General features: G+C 39.2%; 2 protein-coding genes across 12 annotated transcripts in view; one reads left to right on the top strand and one right to left on the bottom strand.

Annotated features, from left to right (window-relative positions):
• The window catches only part of MSRB3 (methionine sulfoxide reductase B3), a 156,565-nt gene extending 155,813 nt beyond the window's left edge, over positions 1 to 752 (bottom strand). Inside the window, exon 1 of one of the 2 annotated variants that reach the window (XM_060112006.1) lies at positions 494 to 752. In XM_060112006.1, the coding sequence (XP_059967989.1) occupies positions 494 to 737 (244 nt within the window). In that variant the 5' untranslated portion in view covers positions 738 to 752. The remainder of the gene's footprint in view (positions 1 to 493) is intronic. The other variant, XM_060112007.1, reaches the window with a different exon arrangement.
• Positions 725 to 24,690, top strand: LOC132498418 (uncharacterized). 10 transcript variants are annotated; one of them, XR_009533760.1, is made up of 3 exons: positions 725 to 1,106; positions 9,280 to 9,471; positions 24,445 to 24,690. XR_009533760.1 is itself a non-coding variant. In XM_060112009.1 (2 exons), the coding sequence occupies exons 1-2, from the start codon at positions 730 to 732 to the stop codon at positions 24,590 to 24,592; spliced, it is 525 nt and encodes a 174-aa protein (XP_059967992.1). In that variant the 5' UTR covers positions 725 to 729; the 3' UTR covers positions 24,593 to 24,690. The 10 variants fall into 10 exon arrangements, 4 of the variants coding, with proteins under 4 accessions (XP_059967992.1, XP_059967991.1, XP_059967993.1 ...); XR_009533762.1 differs by lacking the exon at positions 9,280 to 9,471 and adding an exon at positions 4,826 to 4,935 and having other exon boundaries at positions 725 to 1,102; positions 24,445 to 24,466; XR_009533761.1 differs by lacking the exon at positions 24,445 to 24,690 and adding an exon at positions 13,679 to 14,495.
• Positions 24,691 to 24,767: the final 77 nt, after the last annotated feature.

Raw genomic sequence — 24,767 nt, forward strand, 5'->3', positions numbered from 1 at the left:
CCCGGACGCGCGGCGGGAGGCGCGGGCCTGGCTGGCCGTTCCCACGCGTCCAGGCCCGTTATGTGAGCGGCCGCGGCGGCCGGGCCGCCCCGCGCGGGGAAGGGGACTCCGGGATGGTCCCCGCCGCGGGCCCCGCGCCCTCCCCAGCTGGGGGCGGTGTCTCTGCCCCGGCCGCCCCTCCCTCGGGCGCCCGCGTCGCTTGAGAGCCTCCCTCGGGCTCAGGTTCGCTCCCGGGACGGGATAAGGTGTCAGCCACGCTGCCAAACGCCTCCCGTCGGCGGGGGCGAAGCCAGCCCTGCCCTCCTTCCATCCGCCCCTCACCGCCCGCGCCCCTCCTCGGCTCAGGAGACGAGGTGTGGGGGGGTGTCCCCGTAGGAGGCTGAAAGGGGCGCTGCCGGCGCTCTCAGGGGAGCGGAGGTCGGGGTCACACCTCAACTTGGCAGGGTCCGGGCGTGAGGGCAGAGGCGGGGCGGGGAGGGAGCCCCAAACTCACCCGACTGAGCGGCTTCCCGGGCCGCGACCGCGGCCAGGCAGAGGCTGAGGCAGACGCAGAGCGAGAAGGGGCGCGGGAGGGTCCGCCGCGGGCTCATGAAAGTGCCAGGGAGCCGCCGCCGCCGCCGCCGCCGCCGCTGTCCGAGCCTCCCTCCCTTCCTCCCCGGCTCCGGGCGACGGACGGGGCGGCGGGAGGCATGACGGGAAATTCCTGGGCACTGGCAGCCGAGTCCAAATATGAGCATAGGAGACGAGCGAGGGAGGATCGCGGATCGCGCCCGCCGCGGACGGGGCCCGCTGCCCGGGCCTCGGCGGCCGCCAACTCCCTCCTCCTCCAAATCCTCCTCCTCCTCAGCTGCCGCCCCAAGGCCGCCGGCTGCCGAGTGCAACCGGGAGGTGGAATCCCTCTGCCAGAGGGCATCCCTTTCCAGTGTTGGGGCCCAAGAGCAGAGCGGCGCATCCCACCCATGGGTCCCGCCTAAGACCCCTGAAGGGGTAGAAAAGAGAGGAACCATCACGAGGAGAACCGACAGCGAGCCAGGGACCTGCGGGAAGACATTTAAGGGGTTTGAGAAGACTCTTGCGATGCCCCTAATCAACTGGGAGCTTTGTGAGTAAGTGGATAAAAATATCTGGCAAGCGCTTCTCTCGAGTGTGGTCAGGTGAGGCTGGAGCGGCACTGCCAGTTATGCACACACTCAGGTGAGCCATCCTATACAAAATGAACAGGCATTATAATATATAAAACACCCCCCTGCATTCCAGGTGAGTGGGCCCTTTACACCAGGTGTGTGTGTAGGGTGAGTGTGTGTGTGTTTAGCCAGAGTTACAAACGGGCTCTCCCCAAACATATTTGAACACCATATATGGAGTTGCGGCAGACTGGCTGACAATAGTTTTTCATACTAGCTAAATGCTGATATTTATTTAGATTAGTCATTCTTTTCACCTCCAGCCTCTCTTCATCCCCCTTACATTAGTTTTGTATTTCTTGTAGCTTTTCTGAAGGGCAGTGGTGAAATTTATTCAAAAGGTACTACCTCTGACGACCAGAAATGTCAGTCCCCGATGTTTAATTACAGGCCTAAGCCAATAGTTGCCTGACTTTTCTCTGGCACTGATAACTCCTCCAGTAATCAAGGCCAAATGACCTTAGCTTTTCAAGAGGACATAATTATGTCTAATTACTACTTTTTTTTTTTTTTTTTTTTTTTTTTTTTTTTTTTTTTACTGGCACTAATGGAACAGGCCCTGGAGATGTAGGATGTTATATAATTACTTGTGACCATTTTAAGATGCTACAGAAATGATTCACTGATGCAAAATACTTAAGGGGTAAAAGTCAAACAGATTTAGAGTGTGGATTATTCTAACATGACCTAAAGTACGGTAATTTGTACATCACACTATTTGTTTGAAAATGCTGTATTCGAAAATTAGAAACTTTGTTTCAAAACGAATTCAATTCTGGCAAAGTATTAAGGCCCATATGCCAAAAACCAGTCCTTTTGCAAGTGGTTCCCCTTAAATCATCTGGTACTGAGAAACACCACATCCCATGAATTATTCCTGGCAAATGGGCAGATTTCACCCTCAATGTACTAGCAGTGATAACGAGACAAAGGGCAGATGACCTAAGTAAACTAACAGTAAATAAAATGTAATACAGTAAATTAGGGATTTAAAAGACACACGGCATTATTATTCAACTTAAGTATCTAGAAGCTGGTTATCTTAAAGGGGATATTCAGGAAACTCTTTATGCATTCTCTCCCTTTCCTCTTTTTTGTATATTTTGTATTACATAAACACTTTTCTTATTCATTTCCCCCACAACGTGTAGTATAATTCTTTGCCCATAGTTTTTTTTTTCTTTTTTTTTACTTTTATTTTTGGCTGCCGTGGGTGGGAGGAACGCAGGATCTTTTGTTGCAGGGCGCTTCATTGCCCCGCACGGAGCCCCGCACCAATTTCTCTCTAGTTGTGGCGCGCAGGCTTAGTTGCCCCGCGGCATGTGGGATCTTAGTTCCCCAACCAGGGATCGAACCCGTGTCCCTTGTATTGGAGGGTGGATTCTTAACCACTGGACCACCAGGGAAGTCCCGCCCATAGCTTAAATGTTTGTTTAAAAACAAAAGTAAAATGAGCACAGTCATTTGTAGACTGACATATAGGAGCTCCCTAAGTGTAGAGAAAAGCTTGTTTCAAAGGGCTGTTGGCTATATTTAAAATATTTTAGTTGACCTTAAGTACAAAAACATAAAATTACAAAGAATGCAGTATACCACTGCATGTTAATATAAGTGGAGGGTTAATGAATTGTGTCAACTGCTGACTTGACAGCAATACCAGCAGCTGTTCTAAAGGCTTGAATAAATATGCTAAAGAGGGGAGAAAAGAACAAAAGTTACTGAGTACACAGTAAGTGCCAGACACTGTGCTAGTTGTTTTACACATGGTATTTCATTTAATTCTTCCAAATATCTTTGAGCTTTTTATTTTGTATCCCTATTTTACAGCTAAGGAGAGGCATAGATAAGTAAATTATGCTACTAAGACGGGTTAAAGTAGTATTGGAATTCAAATCTCATTTCAAAGTCCACATATATTTTTACTGTACTAATCTACATTAAAAACAAAACAAAACAAAAACCAGGGTATTCAAAAACTGTATTCATTGGGCTCTTGTGGTTTTAAGTAACTGGTGTGCACTTAGGTTACCTCAAGTAATAGGGGTAAAGAATACATGTGGAAATAAGACCAGAGACTTAACCGGCTTGTCAGGTCACCCTTGGTGGGCCCGGGGGTGGGGGCCTGTGCCTTTGATGGGTACCAGAAACAGGAAAGCTACTACCCTCTGACCACATTCCTATGAGTTTTGTAGTTTAAATCATATATTTCACATGTTTTCTCTTTGTTATTATAATCTTAATGACAATCATGTTAACATATTATCTTAAACAATGTTTGTTTTTAAGACAAAGGACCCAGAGGAGGTAACTGTTTCCTTTGCTTCCTATATACCATCCCTCCCCCAAGCCAGTGGTGTGCTAGTAAATATTTAACAACCAGATCTGGAGGAAGGAGGCCTGAAGTGTAACAAAACCCAATTTATGTGGGTGTAACACTCCCACCAGCCCGAGTCTCTGGAGGCAAAGCTGGGGAGAGATGCCCTCAACCAGCTCTTTGGCCCCTGTGAGCCAGTCCCAACACACCACTGCCCCAACCCCTCAGAACTGTCCTCAGAATGCAGCAAAATTCAAGTTGCACAACCACAGCTTTTCTACTCTGGCTCCCACTACCAGCTGCCAGTTCTCCTCTATAGCTCATAATCAAATGCCTCAGCGGGGTGAGTTTGATTCTATCACCACAGTCCCTCTTGGAGAAAGTTCTGGTATGAGGTTATCTCATAAGCCACTGAGCAGCCTGTGGATTGGCTACCTCTGAGCCAGGTGTCCTCTCCTACTTCTGCAGCTGTAGCTAGGGTGGAAGGCTCACGTGCTACACAACATGGTCACCTGTACTAAAGAAACAGACTGTGCTGCTGCGTTTCTAGGGCATTGCAGTTGGGGCAGCCTCTTTCAAAGGGAGTCTGTAAGCATGGCAGGCATTCAAGCTACAGTCTCTCTGACATACTATTCTCAACTCTCTCAGTAAATCCCCTCAGCCGTTATGCAAAGCTTTGAGACAGTCCCCACTCCACATACCCAAGGGAACATCTTGGGTGGATGCCAACAATTGCAAACAGGAGAAAGGTCACATTCGGACTAGATATTATTCAAAAGCCCTCAGGCAGGGTGAGAAACCCTAAGTTAGTACTTCAATTCAATGAACAGTTATCAAGTGCCATTGTTCTAAACCAATAATGATCAATTGGAAAGTAAGGGAATTAATTACCTCCTAGGAGGATGTAACAGATCCTCCAGAAGGAAGTTTTTCTAACTACACTCAATCCAAACTCCCAAAATTCTGCTTTCCTATCCTGCGAGGTAGAATGTTGTCACTCTCACCCCTGCTGAGCACACTGTTTTATACTGACGGAAGCATGCCCCCGTGCCTCAAGCAGCTAGAGTGGGAAGAGAGTTAAGGAGAACTCTTCTCAGCATGAGGGACACAGAGTCAATGCTGACTGGCTAAGAGAGATACAGAACATCTTCTCTCATTCTGAAAAACGATTTCCTCTTCCATGACAACCCTCCAGCCCCCAGTCACCAAACACAATAAAATGACAAGGACTCCTAAAGGCGGAAGACTGAATTAAAGTGAGCATTTTCCTTCTTGTCTTGGTAAAATGGTTTGCCTGCATCTCAAACGGTATTTTTTAATTTTACAGTTGAGGCCATCCCTTTTGTTGATTAATTCTGAAGAGATTTGAAGAATGTATTCCCATGATTGACGTGCTGCCTGATTCTACCAGCTTTGGCTGTGGATATGCTACAACAAGTAATAAATATTTAACAAGATGACTTTCAATATTGTAGAGAATGAAATAATCCTCTCTAGACCATCAAAGCTGCTTGGCTTTTGGCACGATTGTACCACATGAAGTGGCATACCCAAAATCAACTACACACACAGAATAAGGGGGCTGGGAGAGAGGGACAAGAATGAAATTTTAAGTTGGTACAGGAAGATTCTTTTTTTTTTGAATTTTATTTTATTTATTTTTTTATACAGCTGGTTCTTACTAGTCATGTATTTTATACATGTTAGTGTATTAGTGTCAATCCCAATCTCCCAACATCCCTCCACCACCCCCCGCCATCCCTGCCACTTCCCCCCGCTTGGTGTCAGTAGGTACAGGAAGATTCTGGCGGGAGACTTGATTCTACTCTTTCACTCAGTCTGTTCCTGAGTGCTTCTTATATCGAGAGCATCTCACAGCATGGTGTGTGTGTCCAGTGTTTAAAGGTGTGTTTTTTTCACACAACTTACCCATAACTGCAAACCAGCTCCTTCATGTGTTGTTCATCCAAAGAGGCTCCAATAGGAGATAGAGGAAACCCTGGCTGTGTTGGGCTTCCTGGGAAATGGTATGCTGCCCTCCAAAATGGTGCTTCATTACAGGATTTTCTGCAGTAGTTTTACCGTTGCCATTAAAGCTTCTGGGACAATGGGTAAGTTACTTAATTACTCTAAGCCTTGATATTCTTTTTTCTCTGTATAATGGGAAAATAAAGGTACCTACCACTCATGATGCTTAGCCCTAGCCCCATGCTAGCAAATGGTAAATCCTTAATAAATATCAATATAGTACTAATGTGATTAACTTTCAATCACCACAAAGCCACTCTCTGCCTTTAAGCCTTATCTGATAGGAGTTCCTCTGTCTGAAATGACTCATAGTTTCTCTTCAGAGTCCTACACTTGTATTCATAATCACCTCTTAAGGAAGTCTGTCCAGATTTAGTAATCCTGTCAACACATATTTTCTTCAAATTTACTTTTTATATTTATACCCAAGGTTACTAATAGTAACTATGTTTTCAAATATATTTTTAACTTCCTCAAAGTAATCAGAAGGCTACACACTTATATGATTATTCAAAATATTTTGTGAAAACCAGTTTTAGAAATGCCATCAAAATAAATGATACATTTTGAAAAATATCTTCAATACAGGAAAATCATCTTTGCATTCTTTCATTCATTCAACAAATATTTACTGAATGCTTCCTATATGCTGGATAGACAATGAACAAGATAAACCAGTAAAATATTTAGTATGTTAGTGATAGAGAAATAAGGCAGGGACGGTTGCTGAAAGTGTTGGGGAAGTAACATTAAAGACATGGAAGAAAGAAGGAAGCCATGCAGTATCTAGGAAAGGAGGAACAGCAAGTGAAAAGGCCATGCCCAAGGCAGAGGCAGGCCTGCCCTGTAGGAGGACCATCCAGGAGGCTGGATGAGGAGAAGAGGGTGAAAAGGGGCCACGGGGGGAGAGCACTAGAAGGTGTGGCCTGAGTCATTATAAGGACTTTGGCTTTTATTGTGAGTGAGATGGGAAGCTACTGCAGGGTTTTGAGCAGAAGAGCGACATGATCTTACATTGGCTGTTCTGTTAAGGCATGCAGAGACAGAAAGGGAGACCAGTTAGAGGGTCTTGAAGTAATCCAAGTGAGAGGTAATGGTGATTTTGGAGTAGGAAGGAGGAAGTGGAGGTGGTGAAAAGGGATCAAATTGTAGAGAAATTTGGAAGAAGCGGCGCAGAAGATTTGCTGACAGACCAAGTGTAGGGTGTGAAAGAAAGGTTAAGAATGTCCCTATACTTTTTTTTCCTTTTTTTTTTTCTGAGCATTACAGAATTGCCATTTCCTGAGCTCTGGATGACTGAGAAGTTGGTGGTGGGGTAGTATTTTAGAAGCTCAGTTTTGGACATGTTAAGTTTGAAATGACTTTTAAACATACAAGATAATGTTCATCTAGACCATTAAATATGAAAATTGCATGTATAGGGGAATGTCTGGGCTGCAGATAGTATATATGATATCTAAATCCTGAGAAGTCCCTGGATTGATTAAAAAGAAAAAAAAAATGCCAGCAGGGCCACTGAGAAGGTGAGGCTAAAAAGGTAGTAGGAAAATCAGTCAAGTGTGGAGGCCTAGGAAGCAAATGAAGCTTTTTTTTCTTTCCTTCTTCAATTTATATACTTAGAATATATTCTTTGTGGAAAAAGACAGAAATTATTTAGAATCAAAATAGGATAGATGAATAACCAAATAAAGTTGTATCCTTTTTATGCTTTAAATGAGTAAACATAAAATATTAAAAATGATTTTATTTTGTGACTTATAAATCGACTCTGAAACTTACCCTAAAAGATAGTTTCTAGATATCTGAGGAATAGCAGCACTGGAATACAGGTATATTCTACCATTGTAACCACAGTGAAAAAGCTATCCCTATAGGTCAAATGGCCAAATACCAAATATTTGTGGTGTGTAAGTGACAAGGTCTATCAGACAGGTGGGAATAAAGACATCCCTTCAGAGGTGGAGAGGAACTTTTGTGAGGCTCAAATATATACAAAGTGGTTTGAAAACTGTTGTTTAAAGTATTGTACAGATGTTGCTTTTATAGTTTTTAAAGCTGGTGGTCATAAAAGCAGAGAGAGAAATAAACTTGCAGTTGGCAGATTTCTCTTCAAACTCTGGCTATGCCATGTGATAGTTGTGCATGATTTTACAGTTCACATCTCTGGGACTTAGTTACCTTATCTTTAAAATGAAATAATACCTGCTCTGCCTGTTCTGCAAGATGTTGGTGGAAGTCGAATGATAAAATGAGGGAGCTTTCAAACTACTGATATCTAAAGCAAAAGTCATGATTGAGGCGAGGTGCATTTTTCTAAATTCACCAACTTTTGTTTCTTTGTATTAGCCACAGTTCTCTATGTATCTTGAAGATACCTCCTTGAGATCCCAATTAAAAAAAAAAAAAGTTCCTCTAAGGAAAATGCATACATACACACAAGCCCACAAAATTTGGTATACAATTGCACACTGATCGAAAATCACTTTGGAAAGCAATAGGAGTCGTAATTTCTTATGTGGAAGAGAAAGGTAATGAAAGTATCATCTAAAAAACAATTAGTGTGTAGCAGGCTATGGGGCAGATCAGAAGAGGATAGCAGTGTTGGGAAGGCAACCCAGGCAGATGCAGAAACACAAGCTTGAGGTAATGAGAGCCCCTAGTCTAAGATGGTAGCTGTGAGACTAGAGATGAACAAGGAGATGTGATAAGAATAGTTGCCAGATAAAATGCAGTATGCCCAGGTAAATTTGAATTCTAGATAAACAACAAATAATTTTTTAGTATATCCTAAATATTGCATGGGGCATACTTACACTAAAACATTATTCACGGTTTATCTGAAATTCCATTTTAACTGGGCATCCTGTATTTTTATTTGCTAAGTCTGGCAACCCTAGAGAGAAACCGGTGAACTTATTCCTACCCTCATCCCCATGTTTCTGAGGCAGATTCTGAAACAACAAACAAAACAATGTGTACAATGTGACCACTGTGAAAAGGACAGAGTCATTAAGAGCTAGTCCAGCTCTTTTGAGGATCCTGAAGAGATCAATAAAGATGTCAAACAGTTCTTCACAGACCTATTTATTTCCCAGACAGGGCATGAGAGTTACTAATATTGTGATTATATTCTATTCTCCATATATGAGTTTCGTACTGTCCAGTACAATCTACTTGAATGTGTGTGTGCACATGTGTGTTTAATGTATGGGCTAATTAGCAAAAGAACCACTGGCTCACTGTTGCCCTGGACAGAAACATGAATTGGAGGACCCAAGTCTGTCCATCATCCGCCACCTACACACACACACACATGTGCACGTGAGACTGGGCAGGGAAGTTTTTTCCCTATGCAGCCCAAGCCTGTGGTCTTACTTGATTGGACAGTGTATGGTATGAGTGGGAAGGAAGAAGTTTAAACAATAAGGTCCCTTTCAGTGGAGAAGTAGGAACAGTTGAAATATTCAAAGAAGGAAATCCATTTGAGGTGATATTACAAACCCGAAGGCAGGACAGGCAGGAGCATTCAAGGTGACTTTCTCCATCTAAAAGCTTAAGGCCTTTAAGGTTTTCTCATCTCCTGGGTAATACAGGTGAAAATCCAAAATAGAACTGCAGAACTTTAACCCTTATCTCTTCTACTTTGTAATTCTGTTCTGAAATTACCTTCACCCTGTCCTAGTGTCTCACTCTGTGGAGGCGGAAAAGTCATGAGAGCAAGGAGAAAGGGGTCTGGTTTCACTCCTCTTGCAGGTATAGCGGCAGACTAGGATTCCCAACCGATGATCAGCAGTACCCAAGGACAGCCCACAGTGAAGCTGGAGACCACAAAAAGCCCACAGCCCACACCTCTGGAGAGCATTTTGGAGAAGACAGGTGGAGGATAAAGTAAGGCCAAACCTCATGGTTGGCCAGTGACTTGGTGAAGGCCGTCCCTGAGCAAAAGTGAGTTTTGCAAATTTGGGGGTAGTAGAGATATGGAGCAAGACGTTGCAGGACTTGGATACTGACTGAACTCGAGCAACAGTAATAGAGAACTTTGAGAAGGAGCCTATATTCTTCTTTCGTGACTCCCCATAGTGTGATGAGTGCTCAATAAATGCTGTTGGCCAACTCTTTTAAATTGGGGATGGGGGAGAGGGGCACGAGGTTTGAAGGGGAAGGTGGGAGATGGTTAAGGAAGAATTTATGTATGTTCAACGGTCATAGAGAAAACAAATAGACCAAATAAAACTATTAGCCTTTTAACTTTCCACAGTTGTGTAAAATGAAATAAAAATAGTTAGTTCCTTCTAAAAACCATTATATTCTGTTCCCAGTGGTAACAATTATGACTAGAACTGAAATGAAAACATATAACTATATCACAACCAAAGCTCTGAAAACTCAAGATATTTAGTGGAAAGAAATCCTGAAGAAACACTTAGTAGAGTGTTTGAAGTAAAAGCAAAACATTAAAACAATAAAAACATTTTCCAAAGGAAACAAATGATGCCCAGCTAATTTCATGTCACTTCACAGCAACAAGGAAAAAAAACGTTGGAAAATATATACATTATGTAAGCAATGATGTTAAAACATGAAGGAAATAGCTCTGAACTGTTTCCAACTTTGCCTCTAAAATTCCTTTGGTGTGATGGCTGAACATATTATTTCCTGTTCTTGTACTCTGTGGGAAGTAACACACCCATTTTAATCTTTGTCACTTTTTCCTATATCAACATTCATGGGAGGAATTAGCACCGATAATTCTCCCAAGGTTGATATCTCATAGTCAGAAGTCTTGTGGCAGTGGGTCTCAAACTTAAATATCAGAATACCTGGAGAACTTGTTACTATCCTGGGATCTCTCCCAGATACAATGATTCAGCAGGTCTGGTGAGAGATTCAGGAATCTGCATTTCTAACAAGTACCCCAAATGATTCTAAGACAGGTGTTCCACAGACCTTTCTCTGGTTTAGAATAGCAAGGGTAATTTTCATGTCTACTTTCCAACTGAGGAGGATAAGTTTCGAGCTCTTTTTTCTATAATGCCCATAAGAATGGTGGAAAGGATTACAGGAGAATACATGAGAGTATACATAACACAGCTTTCATGACCTTTACAGGAAACTCAAATAACTACAATTTTTGATTTATAATAAGCTTTGAAATGAGGCACTGAAAGATTCTGAGTTGCATCCTGAGTCATCAGTCATTAATCTCCCCATAGTTTTAACACTGTGAATATTTTATTGTATTCCTTGAAAATTGGTTATTTTTAAATCAGGTTATAACTCCTAGGTAAGTGGAATATTAAAATTTTTTAAAATTACTCCAGGTAAATGGGAATTTTCTGTACCAATCTAATACTAGAATATGATACACTTTATGAAATACAGTTGATCCTTGAATAATACAGGAGTTATGGGTGGCAATCCTCTGCGCAGTCAAAAATTCAAGTGTAACTTATAGTCAGCCCTACCTATACTCGGTTCCTCAGTATCTGTGGTTCTGCATCCACCAGTTCAACCAATCTCGAATTCTGTAGTATTTACTGTTGAAAAAAATCAGAATATAAGTGGACACATGCAATTCAAACCCATATTAAAGGTCAACTGTACTTTGTTATAGTATATATTTTTTTCTGAACATAATGAAAATAGCATTCTTCTCCAGACATTTAAATTACATAGGGCAATATTTATTCCACCAATGTCCATATATAATGTTCTGTTTGATAACTAAGTAGTGTTCTAAGTATACTCAGCTGTTCCTGGGGAAAACCAAGAAAAGTGATTTTGATTTTTCCATGTTATTTAAGCATACTGGAAAATGAAAATGAAAATTTATATAATTAGGCAGTTTTACTTAGATATGATACATTGTAACTTTTGAAAATGTGGTTTTATTTAAATGGGATATATCGAAATGTGGTTTATTTAAATGTGAAACAATGTATAATTCATAACGATGAATAGCAGAATGAGTGGCCAGTCAACAAGGCTCATGGCTAGCTCTCCGAATGTGCAAACAGGATTCAACAACCCACATTACTGTTCATAACCAGTCTCTCTTCTTCACTGTCTGCTTCTTTCTCATCCCTATTGCTCCTGTTATCTTCCAGGGATCTACACCACACAACAGAGCCTCAATGATACCAGATATATACCACATAAAATTAATTTGTAAGACTCCTATTGTTAAAAGATTATACCAGCCTATATATTTAGAGTCACATTAAGGAACATGGCAATAACACAGGACTGATTTTGGACAATCATTTTCAAGGTTTAATGTCTTCTGTTGGTGAATCACAACTGGTCCTTTCCAGTCAGGCTGACATCACTCCTCTAATGACTGACACTACCCTAGTTCCACGGATGATAATTCTTGAATGCTGTCATAATCAGGATCTTAATCTCAATGTTACTCACATTGAGAAAAAGAAATTTAGATTTTCTGCCTCTTTGAAGTAGAAGTACTGAGCATAAAAACAATTTTGGACACAATAGTTGGGCAAAACTAATAATAGGGCTTCCCTGGTGGCGCAGTGGTTGAGAGTCTGCCTGCTGATGCAGGGGACACTGGTTCGTGCCCCGGTCCGGAAGATCCCACATGCCGCAGAGCGGCTGGGCCCGTGAGCCATGGCCGCTGAGCCTGCGCGTCCGGAGCCTGTGCTCCGCCAACGGGAGAGGCCACAACAGTGAGAGGCCCGTGTACCAAAAAAAAAAATAAAATAAAGAAAGAAAAAAGAAAAATATATATACTAGCAGAGGAAATCAAATTAAGAAGATGAAGTAAAGACAATTATGGAAATCCTAATTAAGGTAAGCATTCAAATATATGTAATAAATGTTTGTGGAGAAATTTTGTAAAATACATATGTAATCTAACAGATTGGAATTCACTGCTAAATCTTGGAGTATTTCCCTCCAATAGTACATATATGATATATTCCTTTCACTCTAGATACATAATTTTTCACTTTTAACAACTCTGGTATAAAAATTCATTTTAGAATACATGGTGTCTTAAAAAATCACTGTCAAAGTTATAAAAGAAAAAAAATTGCAGTCTAACCTGCATCATTTCCCATTTCTTCCAGGGAATTGATGTTTGCTTTTATCTGGGGGAACTACTAACTGTAAACACTTTAAATTCTCTCTTTGCTCAAAGATTTTTTGCACCATGCTGGTGGAAGGAACTGAAACCAGTCTGAATGAGGATCAGCTGGTTCTTTTGCGGTCCCCTTCCAGATGGGACATTTACCCTGACTCTGAGGTTGTTCTAGCTTTATGGTAGGGTCTTCTATCAGAATCCATCCACATCTTTGGTGTTACTTTTATTGTTGTTTTCCTTTCTTACTTAGTGCCAGAGAAAATGCTGCCTCTTCTAACTAACAGTATCTTAGATGAAATGCAGTATATTTGAAATAATGATTATGCAACTTAAGAAACACATAGACAATATTTTCCACACCTTAAGTATTCCTCAAAGACATTATTTTAATGATTGCCCATGATTCATATAATCCATAATTCATTATTTATTCTCACTTTTGTAGATTTCAATTGCTTCTAATTTTTATTACAGAATAAAGCTGTAATGAACATCATTTTCATATCTTCAAGTCATCCTGATAATTTCTTCAGAATAAATTCCTAAAAATTTATTGGACTTCAAAATTTATTGGCAAAACTATGTATTGCCAAATTGACCTATAGAAATGATCATCACTTTACATAACTACCAGCATTAATATAAGGGGCCTACTTTCCCTAAACTTAAGAAAAATTGTAAAGTTTCATATGTAAAAAAACTTTCTCAATTGCTGATTAATCTGCATTTATATCGGTGGCTGACTGTTTCATATTTTTGTTGGCCATTTGTAGCTCTTCATTTGTGGGTCATCTCCTGATGTCATTTGACTATTTTTCTATTGGGATGTTAGTCTTTTTATGTTAGAATAATTTTTACTTGTAGAATATTATTGCAAATCATATATAGTGCTAACATCTTTGTCTTTTCATTTGTTCTTAGACTTTTTGGATGTATTGATCATTTTAATATAACCAAACATGTTTCTTTATAGTTTCTTTCTTTGTTTCTGTGCTTAACCCTCTATCAAATGTTTTCCTCTGATTTTTTTTTCTTTTTTTTTTTTTGCAGTACGCGGGCCTCTCACTGTTGTGGCCTCTCCCGTTGCGGAGCACAAGCTCCAGACGTGCAGGCTCAGCGGCCATGGCTCACGGGACCAGCCGCTCCTCGGCATGTGGGATCTTCCCGGACCGGGGCACGAACCCGTGTTCCCTGCATTGGCAAGCGGACTCTCAACCACTGCGCCACCAGGGAAGCCCCCTCTGATTTTTTTATTAGTTATTTTGTGACTATTTCTCAACTCTTTATTCCTCCTGGAATTTATCTGGGTATGTGTAGAAGACTCTTTACAAGTGAAAACACAGAAGACTGAAACTACTGTAGATACCACATTGATGATATAAAATCTAATGTGAAAACAGAACTGAAGTGAATTCAAAAAGAAAACGGCTAATCTGCCCCCTTATCCATTCTCTTCCCTAAACCAAATGACTCTATGTTTGCATATTATTCTCGTTCTCATTGTTTCCAGCTAATTGCTTAGAACAGTGCTCTTCAAACTTTTTTTACTTCATGGCACTGAAAGAAAAGGATAATCATTGTACAGCGCCCTGGTTAAATGGAGGAAGCTACTTAACAGCCTGCCAGAGGTCACTAGGCCTTGAGCTCCACCACTCCAAGTCCTAGTGCTACTCTAAAGGCTACATCTAAATGGTACATCTGTAACCATTTGTGGCACATCAGTTGGGAAGTCCATAATATTTCTGTCAGTTATCATGTTCCTCTGAAAGGAACCCTTCTCCAAAATGTTACTAGGGTCTATAAATCAGATGCTGGTAGTGAGGTAGAGAAGCCCGACTGTGACTGTCAAATAAAAAGAGAGCACTGAACAAAGTAAACTGAACATTTGTTGTGTTATTGGGACATACGAAATTTTTGTGAAAGAATCCTCTCAGTCAAGTTAGTATGAGGAAATTGAGTGACTTCCACAGTGTGGAAGTATCTGGTCATTAAAATATTCTAAGTTACTACAAGCCAAAGGGTCTGTGCCTCTTCTAAGGAAACACAAGTTGCAGGAAACATAGGCTCTGGCTCTGGTATATTAGGGCTCTAACTTTTTTTTTTTTTTTTTTTCTTTTTGCTGTATGTGGGCCTCTCACTGTTGTGGCCCCTCCCGTTGCGGAGCACAGGCTCCGGATGCGCAGGCCCAGCGGCCATGGCTCACGGGCCCAGCCGCTCTGCGGCATATGGGATCCTTCCAGACCGGGGCACGAACCCGTATCCCCTGCATCGGCAGGCGGACTCTCAACCACTGCGCCACCAGGGAGGCCCCAGGGCTCTAACTTTTGCTCTTAATTTTTTTAAACTTTTATTGAATGATCCACTTTTTCCACTAATTTTTAAAGCCAATCTTTATCATATACTAAATTCTTACATATCAGAGTATATTTGTAATTCAAGTATCCATTAACCATATACTGTTATGATAATGAATCATAAAATACTCTTACAAAAAGTGCTCTTTAAAAAGTCAATCCCAGGAATCCTCTGGTGGTCCAGTGGTTAAGACTCCATGCTTCCACTGCTGAGTGCATGGGTTCAATCCCTGGTCAGGGAACTAAGATCCCACAAGCCGCACGGTGCAGCCAAAGAAGAAAAAGAAAAATCAATCCTTCCTCAAACATTCTTCCCCACTTTACAACATCTCCTACATTAATGTCTGTCTTTGACAGTGTCTTGCAGATTGTTGTTCAAAAACACAATGCAAGTGCAATGAAAATTCACTACAAAGTGAACTTGCAAGTCTCACAAATATGTAGTATTTCATGAAATTGATAAAGATGATGGAAGACAATTCAAATCATGAGTATAGCCATAGAATGTGTCAATCAGTCCAGTGAGCAATTAAAGGAAAGTTGCCAAGAACAAAAAAACAATGATACAAGAAGCGCATAAGGGAATGATTTGACTAGAAGATACCCTTACAAAAATGGACGAAGTCTGGGATCTTCTGTAAAATGATTTGATTATGGAACAGCCAACATGAAGTAAAAATCATCATTCCATGTTTCAAACAATTTTGTCAAAAAATATTTCTAAGAGTTAAAATATTTATAAGTTAACAATGTTATATAGAAAGTTTTTTTTTGTAATCTTAGCAAAAAATTTTAAGTTAAAGTTCTAGTGAAACTATTTATGAAAATTTGGTCCCAAATTTAAATAGATTTAATTTAAGCGAACTTCTGGTATCAGTTATGCTCAGGTAAGAATCTGTTTCAAGGTATTAGTTGTCTGACTATATATTTGTGCAACAGTGTTAACAGAGATTTAATTTGCTTTAACATCTGATAGGGCCAGTCTCTGTTAATCATATTTTATTAAGAATTTAATATCTTTGTTGTTTATCCTTCCAGCTGATATTCTATAAATTCATTTAAAATACCAAGACATTAATTTAAATCTATGGAAAACTTTACTGGAATTGCATTAAACTTCTTTACTAATTTAGGAAGAATTAGGGAGCCTATTTTCTATATTCAGTCTTTTTATCAAGAAAAAATTATTGTCTCCATTTATTTGTTTTCTTTGATCTCTTTTAGAAAAGTTTTCCTCACATATATCTTATATATTACTTGTTGAATTTATTCATAGGTGATAACAGTGTACCTATCCATCAAATCACCATCTAAAACAGAATATCCCTATTCAACATGCAGGCACCAATCCCAAGACAGGAATTGTTTTTGGTAAAGAGCATGAATGATTTTCAAAGATGGGGACAATAATGAATAGCATAACAGAACTTATTTCCAGCAATATGATGGAATAAGACATCCTGAATAAACCTCCCAAAATAAAACATCTTTTTTACTGGATTAAACATGAAAAACATCTTTTAAAGTGAATTACTGATCTGGCAGTAAAGTAAGAGGAATCCTTAGAGGCCAAAAGTGAAACAAAAGCAGAAAATCAAAGATATAATCAGATGTGGGAGCCAGTGGTGACCCAAAGAGCACCAGCTGAACCCTCATGACTTAGAGTTTTTAACAGCAGAATATATATTCTTCTCAAGTTCACATGGAACATTCTTCAGGATAGACTATATGCTAGGACATAAAACAAGCTTCAAAGGTTAAAAAAAATTGAAATCAAACAAGTATGTTATCCAACTGCATGGAATGAAATTAGAAATTAATAACAGAGAGAAATATGGGAAATTCACAAATATGTGGAAATGAAACAACAAACTTCTAAATAACCAATGGGTCAAAAAAGAAACCACAGGGAAATTAGAATACTTTAAGATGAATGAAAATGAGGACACAATATATATATCAAAATGTATGGGACACAGCTAAGGGAGTGCTTAGAAGGAAATGTATAGCTGTAAATGCCCATATTAAAGAAAGAAAGTTCTCAAATCAATAACTTAAACTTCCACCTAAAGACACTGGAAAAAGAAGAGCAAAATAAACCCAAAACAAGTAGAAGGAAAGAAATAATAGACTAGAGTGGAAATTCATGACATGGAGAATAGAAAAACAATAGGCGGGCTTCCCTGGTGGTGCAGTGGTTGGGAGTCCGCCTGCCGATGCAGGGGACGCGGGTTCGTGCCCCGGTTCAGGAGGATCCCACGTGCCGCGGAGCGGCTGGGCCCGTGAGCCGTGGCCGCTGGGCCTGCGTGTTCGGAGCCTGTGCTCTGCAACGGGAGAGGCCACGACAGTGAGAGGCCCACGTACTGCAAAAAAACAAAACAACAAAAACAAAAACAACAACAACAACAAAAAACAATAGGCAACATCAACAAAGGAAAAGATGATTCTTTGAAAATATCAAAATTGGTAAACTTGTAGCTAGACAGACCAAGAAAAAAAGAAAACTCAAATTATTTAAATCAGTAACAAAAGAAGGGACATTACTACTGACATTACAGAAATAAAGAGGATTATAAGGGAATACTATGACTAACTATATACCAACAAATTACAAAACAAATGAAATGTAAAAATTCCTAGGACACAAACTACTGAAACTGACTCAAGAAGAGATGGAAAATCTGAATAGACCTATCACAAATGAAAAGACTGATTTAGTAATCAAAAAACTGCCTATAAGGCCGAGGCCTGATGACTTCAATAGTGAATTCTATCAAATATTTAAAAAATAATTAATACAAGTTCTTCACTAACTCTCCCAAAAAACAGGAGGGACCACTTCCCAATTCATTCTGAGACCAGTATTACCATGATGCCAAAATCAGACAAAGACCTCACAAAAAAAGAAAACTACAGACCAAATATCTCTTTTGAATATAGATACAAAAATCCTCAACAAAATACCAGCAAACTAAATTCACCAACATATTAAAAGGTTTATACACCATGATTATGGCTTGAGTGTTATCCCAGGAATGGAAGATTGGTTTAGCATTTGAAAATTAATCCCTGTTATCAGTAGAATAAAGGACAAAAATCATATGATCATCTCAACAGACACAGAGACAGCATTTGACAAAATCCAACATCCCTTCATGATAAAAACAATCAACAAACTAGAAATAGAAGGGAACTTCCTCAACTTGAAAAAAGAAAATGAGTAAATACTTTGAGGTCAGTGAAATGAAGACACAATACACCGAAAGCTAACATCATACCTAATGGTGAAAGACTGAATGCTTTCCCTCTAATTTCAGGAACACGACAGGTATATCTGCTCTCCCCACATCTGTTCAACACTGTATGGGAAGTTCTGGCCAGGGCAAGTAAGTAAAAAAAAAAAAAAAGCATCTAGAAAAATTAAAACTACGTTTTATGCAGATGACATGATCTTATATATAGGAAATTCTAAAGAATTCACTAAAACCAATTAGAACTAATAAATAAGTTCAACAAGGTGGCAGGACCCAAGATCAATAAGCAAATACCAATTGTATTCTATATACTTGCAATGAACAATCTAAAAAAGGAATTTTTTTAAAATTCCATTTATAATAGCATCAAAAAGAATAAAACACCTAAGAATAAATTTAACAAAAGAAGTATAAAACTTATACCCTGAAAACTATAAAACACTGCTGAAAGAAATTAGACTTTTTTTTAATTTTATTTTTTATACAGAAGTTTCTTATTAGTTATCTATTTTATACATATTAGAATATATATATGTCAATCCCAATCGCCCAATTCATCCCACCATGCCCCCACCACCCCCACTTTCCCCCCTTGGTGTCCATATGTTTGTTCTCTACATCTGTGTATCTATTTCTGCCTTGCAAACCGGTTCAACTGTACCATTTTTCTAGATTCCACATATATGCATTAATATACAATATTTATTTTTCACTTTCTGACTTACTTCACTTTGCATGACAGTCTCTAGGTCCATCCACGTCTCTAAAAATGACCCACTTTCATTCCTTTTATGGCCGAGTAATATTCCATTGTATATATGTACCACATCTTCTTTATCCATTTGTTTGTTGATGGACACTTAGGTTGTTTCCATGACCTGGCTATTTGTAAATAGTGCTGCAATGAACATTGGGGTGCATGTGTCTTTTTGAATTATGGTTTTCTCAGGGTATATGCCCAGTAGTGGGATTGCTGGGTCATACAGTAATTCTATTTTTACTTTTTAAAGGAACCTCCATACTGTTCTCCATAGTGGCTGTATCAATCTACCCTCCCACCAAGAGTGCAAGAGGGTTCCCTTTTCTCCATACCCTCCCCAGCATTTGTTGTTTGTGGATTTTCTGATGATGCCCATTCTAACTGGTGTGAGGTGATACCTCATTGTAGTTTTGATTTGTATTTCTCTAATAATTAGTGATGTTGAGCAGCTTTTCATGTGCCTATTGGCCATCTGTATGTCTTCTTTGGAGAAATGTCTATTTAGGTCTTCGCCCACTTTTTGACTGGGTTCTTTGTTTTCTCGATATTGAGATGCATGAGCCATTTGTATATTTTGGAGATTAATCCTTTGTCCACTGATTTGTTTGCAAATATTTTCTCCCATTCTGAGGGTTGTCTTTTCATCTTGTTTATAGTTTCCTTTGCTGTGCAAAAGCTTTGAAGTTTCATTAGGTCGAAGTTGTTTATTTTTATTTCCATTACTCTAGGAGGTGTGTCAAAGAAGATCTTGCTGTGATTTATGTCAAAGAGTGTTCTTCCTATGTTTTCCTCTAAGAGTTTTATAGTGTCTGGCCTTACATTTAGGTCTTTAATCCATTTTGAGTTTATTTTTGTGTATGGTGTTAGGGAGTGTTCTAATTTCATTCTTTTATATGTAGCTGTCCAGTTTTCCCAGCACCACTTATGGAAGACACTGTCTTTTCTCCCTTGTATATCCTTGCCTTTGTCATAGATTAGTTGACCATAGGTGCATGGGTTTATCGCTGGGCTTTCTATCCAGTTCCATTGATCTATATTTGTGTTTTCGTGCCAGTACCATATTGTCTTGATTACTGTAGTTTTGTAGTATAGTCTGAAGTCAGGGAGTCTGTTTCCTCCAGCTCCGTTTTTTTCCTTCAAGATTTCTTTGGCTATTCAGGGTCTTTTTTGTCTCCATACAAATTTTAAGATTTTTTGTTCTACTTCTGTAAAAAATGCCCTTGGTAATGTGATAGGGATTGCACTGAATCTGTAGATTGCTTTCAGTAGTATAGTCATTTTCACAATGTTGATTCTTCCAATCCAAGAACATGGTATATCTCTCCAACTGTTTGTGTCATCTTTGATTTCTTTCATCAGTGTCTTATAGTTTTCTGAGTACAGGTCTTTTACCTCCTTAGGTAGGTTTATTCCTAGGTATTTTATTCCTTTTTTTTCTTTTATAAATTTATTTTTATTTATTTATTTTTGGCTGTGTTGGGTCTTCATTGATACACATGGGCTTTCTCTAGTTGTGGCGAGTGGGGGCGACTCTTCATTGTGGTGCGCGGGCTTCTCCTTGCAGTGGCTTATGTTTCGCAGAACACAGGCTCTAGGCGCGTGGGTTTCAGCAGTTGTGGCACATGGGCTCAGTAGCTGTGGCTCATGGGCTCCAGAGCACAGGCTCAGTAGTTGCGGCACAGGGGCTTAGTTGCTCTGCGGCATGTGGGATCTTCCTGGACTAGAGCTCCAACCCATGTCCCCTGCATTGGCAGCAGATTCTTAACTACTGCACCACCAGGGAAGTCCTATATTTTATTCTTTTTGTTGCAATGGTGAATGGGATTGTTTCTTTAATTTCTCTTTCTGATCTTTTGTTGTTAGTGTATAGGAACGCAAGAGATTTCTATGCTTTAATTTTGTATCCTGCAACTTCACCAAATTCATTGATTAGCTCTAGTAATTTTCTGGTGGCATCTTTAGGATTATCTATGTATAGTATCATGTCATCTGCAAACAGTTAGTTTTACTTCTTTCCAGTTTGTATTCTTTTATTTCTTTTTCTTCTCTGATTGCCGAGGCTAGGACTTCCAAAACTATGTTGCATAATAGTGGTGAGAGTGGACATCCTTGTCTTGTTCCTGATCTTAGAAGAAATGCTTTCAGTTTTTCACCATTGAGAATATTTGCTGTGGGTTTGTCATACATGGCCTTATTATGTTGAGGTAGGTTCCCTCTATCCCCACTTTCTGGAGTTTTTGTCATAAACAGGTGTTGTTTTGTCAAAAGCTTTTTCTGCATCTATTAAGATGATCATATGGTTTTTATTCTTCAATTTGTTAATATGGTGCATCACATTGATTGATTTGTGTTTACTGAAGAATCCTTGCATCCCTCGGATAAATCAAGTGTGATTAAATCAAGTGGTGTATGATCCTTTTAATGTGTTGTTGGATTCTGTTTGCTAGTATTTTGTTGAGGATTTTTGCATCTATATTCATCAGTGATATTGGTCTGTAATTTTCTTTTTTTGTAGTATCTCTGTCTGGTTTTGGTATCAGGGTGATGGTGGCCTTGTAGAATGAGTTAGAGTGTTCCCTCCTGCACAATTTTTTGGAAGTTTGAGAAGGTTTGCTGTTAGCTCTTCTCTAAATGTTTGACAGAATTCACCTGTGAAGCCATCTGGTCCTGGACTTTTGTTTGTTGGAAAATTTTTAATCGCAGTTTCAATTTCGTCACTTGTGATTAGTCTGTTCATATTTTCTATTTCTTCCTGGTTCAGTCTTGGAAGTTTATACCTTTCTAAGAATTTGTCCATTTCTTCCACATTGTCCATTTTATTGGCACAGAGTTGCTTGTAGTATTCTCTTATGATGCTTTGTCTTTCTGCAGTGCCTGCTGTAACTTTTCCTTTTTCATTTCTAATTTTATTGAGTCCTCTCCCTCTTTTTTGTGATGAGCTTGGCTAAAGGTTTATCCATTTTATCTTCTCAAAGAACCAACTTTTAGTTTTATTGAGCTTTGCTATTGTTTTCTTTGTTTCTATTTCATTTATTTCTGCTCTGATTTTATGATTTCTTTCCTTCTATTAACTTTGGGTTTTGTTTGTTCTTCTTTCTCTAGTTACTTTAGGTGTAAGATTAGATTGTTTGAAACTTTTCTTGTTTCTAGAGGTAGGATTCTATTGCTATAAACTTCCCTCTTAGAACTGCTTTTGCTGCATCCCATAGGTTTGGATCGAGGTGTTTTCATTGTCATTTGTCTCTAGGTATTTTTTGCTTTCTTCCGTGATCTATCTCTTGGTTATTTAGTAATGTATTGTTTAGCCTCCATGTGTTTGTTTTTTACATTTTTTCCCTGTAATTTATTTCTAATCTCATAGCATTGTGATCGGAAAAGCTGCTTGATATGATTTCAATTTCTTAAATTTACTGAGGCTTGATTTGTGACCCAAGATGTGACCTGTCCTGGAGAATGTTCCGTGTACACAGAAGAAAATGTAGTCTGCTGTTTCGGATGGAATGTCCTATAAATATCAATTAAATCTATCTGGTGTTTTGTGTCATTTAAAGACTGTGTTTCATTATTAATTTTCTGTCTGGATGATCTGTCCATTGCTGTAAATGAGGTGTTAAAAGTCCCCCACTATTACTGTGTTACTGTCCACTTCCTCTTTTATAGTTGTGAGCATGCGTCTTATGTACTGAGGTGCTCCTATGTTGGGCGCATATATATGTATAATTGTTGTATCTTCTTCTTGGATTAATACCTTGATCATTATGTAGTGTCCTTCCTTGTCTCTTGTAACATTCTTTAAAGTCTATGTTATCTGATATGAGTATCACTACTCCAGCTTTCTTTTGATTTCCATTTGCATGGAATATCTTTTTCCATCCCTTCACTTTCAGTCTGTATGTGTCCCTAGGTTTGAAGTGGGTCTCTTGTAGACAGCATATATATGGGTCTTGTTTTTGTATCCATTCAGTGAGCCTGTGTCTTTGGGTCAGAGCATTTAGTCTATTCACATTTGCTGGAGTGGGGCCCAAAATCTGCTTGGACTAACAAGTTCCCAGGTGATGTTCATACTGCTGATTTAAGAACCATACTTTTTGAGTATCACTGACCTAGAGAAACTTGAATATGTGCAGCTGGAATCACATTCAAGAAGGAATGTTCATAACTACCTTGTTTATAATAGTAAAAAAGTGAAAATAATCTAAATGTCTGTAGTTGAATGGATAAATACCAACATTAATATGTGGTAAAACTATAATGAAAAATAAAGAATTATTAATACAAAATTCAGGATAGTGGTCAGGAAAGAGAGAGAAGTATCAAGGACACACAGAGGTGCCTCAAAGTTAATGTTCTATATCTTAAACGATGTTGTACTTCAAAATGTAAGTAAAATATATACTTCATATATATTCTAATATGTGTGAATCATTTCATAATAAAAGTTTTTAAGTAAAGTGGGAGATAATGATCAGCTATGTCAGATGGTGCCGAGAGTTCAAAGAAAGGTGAGGACACAGAAAAGACTATTGAATTTGGCAAAAAGAAATTTGTGGTGATCTCTAGAAGTGATTTCAGAGGAGCAATGAGGACAGACGCCAAACTAGAATGGATTGGGAACACCATAATACAAGACAGAAACTGCCAAAACCACGAGAAGTGAATATGAATATCAATATTTCAGGAGTGTACATGATAGGAATTACTTCCAACCAGAGATCTTCCACTTCCTGGAAGAGGCATTTGTATAGGATTCTAGAGGATGGGCAACATTTGGGTATACAGAAGCAGGAAATGAAGGATGTTTCAGGCAAAAAGAACAACAGGAACAATGCCAGTAAAGGCAGAATCAAGCAAAAGTTAGATATGAAGGAGAAGGGCAAGCAGTGCACTCTAGCTGGAGCATGGTGGCTGTGTGAAGACTAGGACTTAGCTAGAAAGGTACAGGTTTTTCAAGACTGGCACTGTCAACATGGTAGTCACTGGCTACATGTGGCTACTGAGCACTTAAAATGTGGCTAGTACAACTGAAGAACTGAAGGTTTAATTTGAATTAATGTAAATTTAACAACTGATACCTGATTCAGTTATAGGAAACACTTTGAAGTATATTTGGAAGAACCTACATATATGAATAAACTTTTTTTCAAACAGTAGATTTTATGTAACCTAAATATAGACCAAGTATTTTCAATAAAAATGCAGCATCTGAATTAAGATGGGATGTAAATAAGGTGACCATCTGTACAAGTTTTAGCACTGTAAGTCACACAACACAGGGTCACCCTAGCTGTAAGAGTAATTTATATTCTAGATGTCAAAGCATGTAAAATAGCTCATTAATAAAAGCTTCTATTACATGTTGAGATAATAATATCCTGTATATATAAGGCTAAATTAAATGTATTAAGGTTAATCTCACCTGTTTTTTACTTTTTTTAATGTGGCCATCAGAAATTTTAAAATTATACATGCCTGGACTTCCCTGGTGGTGCAATGGTTAAGAATCCGCCTGCCAATGAAGGGGACACGGGTTCGAGCCCTGGTCCAGGAAGATCCCACATGCCACGGAGCAACTAAGCCCATGCGCCATAACTACTGAGCCCGCATGCCACAACTACTGAAGCCCGGGCACCTAGAGCCCGCGCTCCACAATAAGAGAAGCCACCGCAATGAGAAGCTGGCACACCGCAACGAAGAGCAGCCCCCACTCGCCACAACGAAGACCCAACGCAGCCAAAAATAAATAAATAAATTTATTATAAATAAATAAATAA

This window comes from Mesoplodon densirostris, chromosome 11 (genome assembly GCF_025265405.1).
Source record: "Mesoplodon densirostris isolate mMesDen1 chromosome 11, mMesDen1 primary haplotype, whole genome shotgun sequence".
Taxonomy (NCBI): domain Eukaryota; kingdom Metazoa; phylum Chordata; class Mammalia; order Artiodactyla; family Ziphiidae; genus Mesoplodon; species Mesoplodon densirostris.

Bases quoted from the DNA above. Each gene is read 5' to 3' on its own strand.
- LOC132498418 (XM_060112008.1), top strand. From the start codon at position 730: ATGAGCATAGGAGACGAGCGAGGGAGGATCGCGGATCGCGCCCGCCGC. The intron at 1,107-13,678 runs GTAAGTGGATAA...TTTTTTTTGCAG, and splicing joins ATCAACTGGGAGCTTTGTGA to TACGCGGGCCTCTCACTGTT.